We start from the raw sequence: 10,402 nt of genomic DNA, 5'->3' as shown, positions 1-10,402 counted from the left end.
AATCATCAGTTACCACAAAATAATGCATCTCACGTCTCTTTATTGTGCAGGCAAACAATCAAAACAATGATCTTAGATCTGCATAAAATGGCAATAAGGGACAATGTACAGCGTGTGATTATGCATCTTTAAAACTCTTAATGTACTTTAAAATCCACTGTGCTGCGCGTTGCTTTTGAAAAGTTTTCTAATTGTTAATCATTTAACTTGTTTTTATTCAAACCAACTTGCATCGAGGAATACAGTATTATCCATAATTTTCTCTATGTATAATTGTGTTTTCTAGCATTGTTATTAATTATTAAAATGCCATGTAAAAGTGAAACTGCACTGAAAACAAGTACACGTTTTATCCCTTTATTGGCGAAATGTTCATTTGTTTTGAGAAAAAAGGACGCTTCGGGGACTGAAATAGGGATGAAATGAGTTTTTAAGATGCATATTTCTTTACACTGGTGAGCGATGAGTCGCAGCTGGAATTCAAGGACATGCAGCAAATTGCATTAGGCTGCAAAACAATGAAGAATGGTTCACTTTCAAACAGCACTATATGTAACTCCATTGCTCAATAGGCCTCATTTTATTTACTGTCTATGCTTGTCTGCTCTTTTTCTCAAATGTTTTTACATGCTTCCTGCAGGGAAGACTGACCTCAGATCGTCTCAAGAGGCTTTCTACATTATTTCCCTTTGACTGGACTGGAATGCAAAGATGCCAATCATGGGGAAAGAGATGGCCAGAGACCGAGACAGCCAAGTATGAAAACATATAAATGCTTTTATAGTAAAAAAAAAAAATGTTTTAAAATAAAAAATTGTCTTTGTATATGGTTTTAATACTGAGCATTGTTGCTGTCCAAGTTGGGAAAGTAATAGTGTTGGATTTCAGCACCACGGACAGCGGCAGCACCACTTGCACTAACTGGCCGCTGAGGGTGAAAAAGACAGCAGGGCTTTCACCTTTCAGACATTGAAAATAGGACATGAATTATTTTGTGTCATTTAGTCCATGTTGAGCCAGTGGAGGATTATGATATAACTGAGTTTTCATTCTTTTTACTGTGGCAATGGCTCCAAATTGTAATCCGCATAAGACTTTATATGACTTACTGAAAGAAAAAGAAAAACAGCTAGACAAACCCCATTTCCAGAAATCCATAGATCGGAAACCTATTTTACAATTTCAATGTACTGGTCAATATTAACATGTGGGGCTACTGACAGTACAGTTATGCAAATGATCAAACATCAGACAGAAAAGATAATCAATTTGCGTTTTCTATTCTAATGAAAACAAGAGTGTTTCAAGTCCCAGAGGGCTGGAGAGTTTATTCTCAAATAAGCCTCGAAGCATTTAAGTTAAATTATTAACGAAGGTTCTAATAATAACACAAAAAGCAGGAAGAAAACATGTGAGGGAATTATCACTTTAACTAATGAACCCGCGGTGAATCAGGGGAAAGACTTAAAAATAGCAAACATCTGATGTCTTTTCATTACTTATTATGCGTATTTATACCAATCTGTGTTTCTTTATATGACAACAGATGCTGCCAAAGGTCCCTGTGCCGCCACTGAAACAAACCCTCGACACTTACTTGAAGGGTGTCCAACACCTTGTGATGGAGGAGCAGTTCAAGAAAACAAAGGCCATTGTGGAGAAGTTCGGAGCTCCTGGAGGCGTCGGAGAGGTTCTCCAGAAGAAGCTTTCAGAGAGGAGGGACAAGACGACCAACTGGGTAAACTCTCATATCTGCAAAATAAAAGAGAAACACTGCTGCTCCTTGCCATAGGTCTCCCTGTACTAATTAAGTTTGTCTTTGTTTTAATAGCCTTAAAGAGATGATGTGTTCCTCCTTTCTCGTTCATCAAGCGTTAATTTGCAAAACTCCATACAGTCATTGCAAAAATAATTCTCTAATGATTTTTCCACAGTCAATACACTCTTTATATCATTCATTATCATTATAATCAAATCTATTTAATGTGACCTTTTACAATACAGTGTTTGTAATTAGCCTTTGATTGTGTTTTTGTTTCAAACTATGGAGTCTGAAAATATTATATGATTTAGTTTAAAAAAAAAAGATATTACCCATTCATGAGAGAGTTGAAGAAAGTGAAACACCTTACAATGAAGATTTATTGGAGCCTTTGTTGCTTCAATAGCAGCTGCGTCTGAGTGATCGGTCAGACCACAACTCATCCGGCTCAGTGGAATCCATCACTCTCCCACTCCCACTCTGACTGTCTCCCACTCTGCTTTTCACCTGGCAGTGGTACACTGTAATGGTTTTTTACTCCATTGCCAAACTCTGACAGTGATAACTTGAGTCTAAAAGGCTCGACAAAGCCTCACTTCTCAAAAAGCGTCCCCTATGTTTTTATTTAGGTGTATGACTACTGGCTGGAGGACATGTACTTGAACTGCAGGTTGGCTCTGCCGGTCAACTCCAGTCCTGTCATGGTGTTCCCTAAGCAGACGTTTAGAGATCAAAAAGACGCCCTCAGGTATGTGTTGGACTTTTGGTTCTGCGATTGCCAAAACTTTGCATGTGCCGAGTGTTTAAAAGTTACACATCCTGTGAGTAACCAGAGACTCCATAACTACTTAATAGATCACTGAGTGGAGCAAATAAAAATACAGCCTTATCCTAAATCGCTTCAGGTTATAGTGACAACATGTAAAACAAACAAAAAATGTGCAAGTGAAACAAAAGGTTAGCATTTTCAGAAATGATTTCAGTAATGTAAACTTCAAGAAAAATATGTATCTTGTGACTGCAGCCAACAGAACAGTATACGACTAATAGAACAAGTATCTGCATTACCAATTCATCTCACAGTTACCAGTTTGTCCAAAAAAGGTCAGGAAAAGGTCAGGAAATGGTAAGAAATGCGAGTTCCAAGAGTCCAAGCTGACGTCTTCAAGTTGCTTCTTTCATCCAACCAAAAGTACATAACCCAAAGATATTAAGTGAATCATCACTGGATGAAGCAGAAACCTATACAAAAAAAATGTTGCATCATAATTGAATTAAACAACTGATTGATTATCAAAAGAGTTGCAGATAAATATTTTGTCAATCAGCTATTTATTTCAGCTCTGTTGGAAACCTTTATGTGTGCTCTTTTCAACGTTTCAGTCATTTTGAGAGCTGGAGGCAATCTCAAGTTTTAAGTTCCACCAAAAAAAAAGACAAACACAATACTTCACATCACATAATAACTCCCAGAATGCACTGGACATCACAGATTGGTTGCAGATTGCTTGAGAGTCTGTGACAACCACAGTTTTCCAACCACGATGCAATGCCATCACTAACAGTACAAAGTACACAATATATCACTCAGTTCTGCAGCCAATGACAGGGTTTATGTTCTTCTCAGCAAGCACAGACTCAGATTAAGATCTGAATCACTGGCATCATCTCTTGGTTATATCTCTGCCCGTTATTAAATGAGCCGTGCTCCACCAGACATTACACCAGTCCACCCAGGCCTGTAACTCAACATTAGCTTTTGTCAGCTCTTGCCGCACTAACTGAATAGTTCCAGAGCACCCAAGCTGGTCATCTACGGACACAGACACTTACTATATTGGGAGTGACAGGGCTAAGCTCACCGCAGAGACTGCTAGTCAGGCTTCATTTAGGGGTGTGGTACACTGCGGCCGCCTCCTTTGTATTGATCTGGCTTTGAACGTAATAACACCAAGACAAATGACATTCAACATGAGACCTGACAGGGCTCTGTGTTTTCCCTGTTTGCCCACACCGCCCACTCACACATACAGACCGTCTCTCTCTCTCACAAACACAGATAAACACACACAGCTCGCCCACTGTATCCTAGTAATTTGCCATAATGTGATTACTGTTGGGCCTGTGAGAGATGAGAGCAGATATGATTATAATCACCAGCCAGTTCGCTGTGTATGTTCAGCGTTTCATGTTTTCTTTGAAATTTCAAACTTCTCACTCTTTTAAGATTTGCTGCTCGTCTCATCAGAGGAGTGTTGGACTATGCTGCTCTCATTGATGCGTAAGTTTAACCAGTAATGGATTACATGCCACCCTGCACCTCATATATGTTACTCTCAACAGAGTAAAGAATGCAAAACAAATGAAGTAAAATAATAAGTAATAAAGTGAGAGTCTAGATGTAATTTGATGTGTGTGTAATAATGACTCTCAGGCGAACGCTGCCAGTGGATTATGCTCGAGGGCAGCTAGCTGGGACTCCTCTGTGCATGGAGCAGTACTACCGTCTCTTCAACTCCTACCGCTACCCGGGGTTAAAGACAGACACGCTGGAGGTCCAGATGAAGGCAGCCTCCTCAGCGCCACAGCACATCATCGTGGCGTGCAAGAACCAGGTCAGCACGCCAGCCTCTGAAAAACATTTTACAGGGAAAAAAGGAAAGAAACCTGAGGGAGAGCAACAGAGGAGGATCCCTCTCCCCGGATGCACAGAAGCAATAGATGTCATGCAGTGGCGGGCCGTGGATTGTGTACCTACGCCTGCTATAACAGCTGATGCCTGAGGAACACAGGAGCTGTGCAATAAGAAAATAAGCTAATAGGGAGAAAAACATTATAATGCATGTAGTGAATTTGTGAAAAACAATTAAATTATAAAATAGCTATAACTTTTAATTCTAAAATATATATGTGTATATAAATTAAAAAAATTAATACAAAATTTAAATTTAAACTTATTATTATGTGGTTTTATGTGACCAGAATGAATAACGTAATGGAGTTACAGCACATTCAATTAACAATTACGACTGTATGCCACACCTACTCCACATCTTCCACACACTTTGAATAAAGGACAGGCCAAACAATGACATCTTTTAATAGGTATTCACTGACAGATTGTTTCTATAATTTCAAAAAGTCAAAGCCTAATACTATCTGGGTGACTATTTGAATATTTAAACTGGTGAGAATATGAAATTTGTAACGAAATCTAAAGAATACAATCATTGACAAACACTTTAGATACTAGATGACTAGATGACTCACATCCCAAAAGTTGCTCTTCAGTTAGACATTTGATTTCTTATTGCAGCTCTGGTCTTAGTTACTACTCTGATCAAATCAGGCAAAAGATTGTAAGTAATCGTTGACCATATAATCTTATGCACATACATGGTCCCAGTCTTATCTTATATTGTGTGTTTCTCTACTGATCATAATTTAAAATTTAGGTTTTACTCTAGTGTTTACAGATGTTGTGGTTGTCTTTCTTTCTTTAAAACCACACCAGCCAACTTCCCATGAGGCCCTGTAACAAGCCAGCCTGCCGACAATTTGTAATCTGTTCCATGTTCCCCACTTTATGTTTGAGTCTTACTGATAATCCTCTATAGAGATTCCCATAAATGCATAAACCCCACACCACTAAGATGCAGGTCTTAGGTCCAAAGCTACTATTTTGATTACATTTAGCTCACGGATTGTGCCTTTAAATAACCTCAGAAAGCGGCCCAGCAGGAGCTCTCACCTGGAAATGGTTCTGGGATGTATCAGTCTGTGGCACATAAGGGCCCGTCCCCATGGAGATACAGGCGGTTAACTCAATCACTGTTGATTGAATCTGCCAGAGCTTCTTGAGGCGTGTGTTTAACCGATCGTAGTGGAGGAGCCTTATTTTAGGTAGCACTGGCCCATTTTCAGCCGTAATTACTAGCATCATATTTATCTCAGCTGTTTAAGTACCGTACCATAGTAGCAATAAACTCAGATATGAAGGACTTTTAGCAGACAAGGACACATGGAAACACACATATTCATCATTGAAGTTGCATCATGCGATGCAGTAACCGATGAAATAGTGAAGAAACACATTATTTCCATAATATCTTTTTCCCACTAGTTTTTCGTGTTGGATGTAGTCGCAAACAGCAAGCAGCTCATCGAGACTGAGATCTTATCCCAACTGGAGAAAATCACGACAATGGCAGAAAACGCAGCAGAGAGACTCCCTCCTGTTGGTATCCTGACATCTGATGGGAGAACAGAATGGGCACAAGCCAGAGATGCACTAACAAAAGGTCTCGACTTCAAACGTTTCCCTAATTTTCTATCAGAAGTTTTTGAGACAAACAAACTAAGACATATCTCATCTCCTTCCGTCGTCCATCCAGATAAAACCAACAGGGACTCGCTGGCCCTGATAGAGAGCTGTCTGTGTGTGGTGTGTCTGGATGAGCCCAGTGGCCTGGTGCCTCGGGACACTAACAGGGCCCTGCTGATGCTGCACGGCGGCGGCCGCGAGAAGAATGGGGCAAACCGCTGGTATGACAAGTCAATGCAGGTAGGGCAACATGCAAGGCACTTAAATCCTCCATGAATGTAGCGTTTGGGCTGTTCGCTCATCCACCTCCTCTCAGTTTGTTGTAGGAATGGATGGCACATGCGGAGTTGTGTGCGAACATTCGGCATTCGAGGGAATAGTTATGGTGCAATGCTCTGAATACCTGATGAAGTACATGTAAGTCAGCCCATCGCGGCAAGATATAAACACACACTGAATATTGTTGTCAATGAGTGAGGGATACACACGTGTTGTCTTGAACAGAACAGGGAGTCCCTCCAAGATGGCGAGAGCATCCAGCATCAGAGAGCTCCCTCCTCCAAGAAGGCTGCTCTGGAAATGCAACCCACACATCCAGGGACTTTTATCAGCTTCTGGAGACAGACTCCAGAGGCAAGACCATCACTTTTAAATAAATGTGTAAATAAATCACTGTTATATAAAACTGTAAAAGCTTGTTTTATGAAGAAGAAGAAAAAAGAGAGAATGTTCACATATTGTGCTATGATGTGTGTTAGAGTCAGACCTTACAGCTGCATCATTCCAAAGAAATAATCATCCTGAAAGTGCTTTTTTTCTAGGCAAACCTGAAACCTTTTCATTTTTGTTGTGTCATCTTCATTTACTCTTAACCAGTAACATATAGACTGATATGTACACATATGTAAACACTTTTATTATAATCAAAATTATTAAAATAGCCTTAGTGGTTGCAGAGATCCACCCTTTTTAGTTTGGGTATGCAATTTTCAAGCAGAGGCCTAAAAATAGGTTTATTTTAACATATCTACAAATAATTCCTTCTATCGACATCTTGTCTCATGTCTTCTGCACTTTCTCCTTCAGGCTGGTGAATAATCTTGACATGGATGTTTTCAAGTTCGACGTTTATGGGAAGGAATTCATAAAAAAACAGAAGATGAGTCCCGATGCATTCATACAACTTGCCTTACAACTTGCATTTTACAAGTAAAGCACATTCAGGATCTCGATCTTCAAATGTTGGCCACCAAAATGCCCTTTGAAATATACTGATATTGTCTTGATCGTGTCTCAGATGCAACAGGAGGCTTGTTGCCACTTATGAGAGTGCGTCCATTCGGCGTTTCCAACAAGGTCGGGTCGACAACATTCGCTCGGCCACCCCTGAGGCCCTGGCCTTTGTGACGGCAATGACAGATGAGAGGGCCACTTTCTCCGTGAGTCATTTTTCTCACTTTGACCCCAATTACTGAGTGACTCCCACATTACTGTTTATCACGCCTGCTTAAATGAAACAGGTGCGACCAGCCACCTCGCCCTGCCAATCCCAGTGTACTCATCCAAACAGATGATCTCCCTCTAGATTTAACCGCTCAAGGAAAATGGATTTACTGGCTGCACTGCTCTCTTTTTGTACAATGTAAAAATGCCTTGTGTTTACATTTTTTCTCAAAATAATGTTTTGCTTCTCCAACAGGATTTGGAAAAAATGAAACGATTGATTGATGCAATTAATGCCCAGACAAATTATACAATTGCAGTAAGTATTTTAAAAACAGCCTTTGTCAGTATAATTAATGTGTAAACTTTATATCTTTATCTCAAAATATATTTTGAGTATCAAACATTCACTCCATGGACACTTAAAAGAACAGTTTGACCTTTTTGTAAATGCACTTACTCGCTTTTTGCTGAGAGTTAGATGAAAAGATTGATACCAAGCTAATGTCTGTATGGCAAATAATAAACTCCAGCTCGGGCACGGCAGCTTAGTTAAGCATAACGACTGTAAGGTGAGCTAACTGGAGTTTCATATTCTACAGACGGATATGAGAACAGTAACGATACTCTGATTTAACTCTCAGCAAGAAAGTTAATATTAGTATTTCCCAAAATGATTATGTGGAGTTTGTTTAATCATCTTTTCGGGAGGGTGGCAGCTACGATCAGCTTAAATTGATGTTTGTTACAATACTTTCCAGTAGTGACCACCTTCAATGGCAGAAAAACTGAATAAATGTATATACTTTTGGGGTATAATTTAAAGAAGACTGACTATATAGGTGTTGAACTTCTATTCCAAGTTAAGATAATTCAGTGAACATGGTCTGCAATCTAATGTGATGTGAGGTGGTTGAAAAGGTGCTGAACACAAAACAAGGACTGGACTGGAAATAACTCATTTTATCATATATTCATATTGAGATCTTATTGAAAATACTTCCTTAGCACTAAATAAAACATATTTCTCAGGCTATTACAGGAATGGCAATAGACAATCACCTCCTCGGGCTTCTGAGGATCGCAAAGGAGCTCAACATGGAGAAGCCAGAGATCTTCTGTGATGAGACGTATTTGGCCAGTAACCAGTTCATCCTGTCCACCAGCCAGGTAACATGAGATCCCACTATTCTAACATAACGCTCACTTTAAATGATTGCTTCTGGATGAAGATAGAGAACACAGAGGAGATACTGTTGGTGCATGAATCCATCCTCACTTCCTCCTCTCTTGAGCAGAGGTACTTTGACGTCACTGAAACCAAAATAGTCACATACTAATTGCAAAAGGAGATATACTGTTGTTGTCCAGGAAGATCAAGTTCATCCTTTTTTATGACCCGGCCACAGATCACAAGAAGGTGCTCTTGAACGTCCTTACTGAATTTTAAACTAACCGGCTAACGTTTCCTGCAAATTTAACACGTTTGTTTGGATATAATTCAAGGTGAGAAAAAGAGCCCAGGATCCACGAGCAAACACTGTAAAGTCAGTAAATGGCTGAGGCAGAGGCCTGCTATACTCTAATGTAGTCAGTTAAATAGAGATTGGGGCTACATAAGTGCACTTGCAACGCAACAAAACTTCACAAAATGCACAAAACTAAATTAAATATAGGTTTTGCTGGTGTTTGGGATGCTCACAGAGGACTCTGTGCTTGCTGCTATATTACTTTATTATTCAAACATTGAGACATTATTTAATTAGTTTGACTAATCTCCATTGCTTGAGGCAAAAAGTAGGCCCTGCATGTGGTGATATGTAAACAGACACCACAGTAATACAACTCTTACTGGTTAGAAAATATTTTTTGTTTACTTAATTCATTGATCAACTAAAAAAGTATTGATTCATTTAATGATCCATTAATCATTTGGGTCACTTATCAAGATGAAATGGCTTGGTTCCAACTTGTCAAATGTTAGGATTTTCTGTTTGCAAACTCAATATCGTTATGTTTTGGACTGTTGGTTTGGTAAAAAACATACAATGAAGATGTAATCTCGAGCTCTGAGACCTTGTGATTTTCTGCCAATGTATAAATGAATATTCCAATAAAAGAGTCAACTGATTAAGCAATAAATCATGAATCTTCCCGTGCTCTTGACGAGCTGAACTGGTCTAACCCCGACGGTGCTCTCTTGTGTATCAGGTCTCCACCACAGTGGAAATGTTCTGTTGCTACGGCCCGGTGGTGCCCAACGGCTACGGCGCCTGTTACAACCCGCAGTCAGAGCACATCATCTTCTGTGTGTCTAGTTTCTGGGAGAACACAGAGACGAGCTCGGCCGTTTTTGTCAAAGTCCTGAACGAGGGCCTGCTGGAAATCAGGGACCTGTGCAATAGAAGCAGTGCTGCGGCTCCCAAACGGGCCGATGTTGGCCAGGGAGCTGGCCAGCGTCCCAAATCAGGGAAGTAAGCCACACTGGGAGAGCACGCCCACTCAAGCTGCTCCACTCAACACTCTTAGACTTAGACTCGGTAGTTGAGATGCATTTGTGTGTCTTTGTTGTCTGTGCAATAGTGTTCCTTGAAGAACAAAATACAAAGCCTTAAAGTGCATATATAAATGTGATGTGAATGAAAACTATATATATATATTTTTTGGGATGTGTGGATAATGATTTTGGGTCCAACAATGACCCTGTTTGACTCGGCAGACTGAGATTAACTGGTCTGCTGCCTTTAGGAAACTGAAGCCATGCCCGCTATGTAGCACTGATGAGAGGCAACTCCCCTATCAGAGCGAATCAGCTGAGCGATCCCAATGTATATTTTACAGACATAGAGTAGTAATGTAATATATATATGAGA

General features: G+C 39.9%; 1 protein-coding gene across 1 annotated transcript; it reads left to right on the top strand.

Annotated features, from left to right (window-relative positions):
* Positions 1–711: 711 nt before the first annotated feature.
* On the top strand, positions 712–10,007 carry chatb (choline O-acetyltransferase b; the record flags this gene model as incomplete). Its single annotated transcript, XM_079234899.1, has 14 exons — positions 712–756; positions 1,547–1,738; positions 2,392–2,510; positions 3,990–4,043; positions 4,197–4,377; positions 5,886–6,063; positions 6,157–6,326; positions 6,403–6,503; positions 6,591–6,719; positions 7,173–7,295; positions 7,384–7,525; positions 7,786–7,848; positions 8,562–8,699; positions 9,741–10,007. The coding sequence occupies 14 exons, from the start codon at positions 712–714 to the stop codon at positions 10,005–10,007; spliced, it is 1,902 nt and encodes a 633-aa protein (XP_079091025.1).
* Between the last annotated feature and the right edge of the window lie 395 nt (positions 10,008–10,402).

Source organism: Taurulus bubalis, assembly GCF_910589615.1.
Source record: "Taurulus bubalis genome assembly, chromosome: 2".
Classification (NCBI taxonomy): Eukaryota; Metazoa; Chordata; class Actinopteri; order Perciformes; family Cottidae; genus Taurulus; species Taurulus bubalis.
Note: the sequence above shows the minus strand (reverse complement) of the source record. Positions and strands in the feature narration are given on the sequence as shown.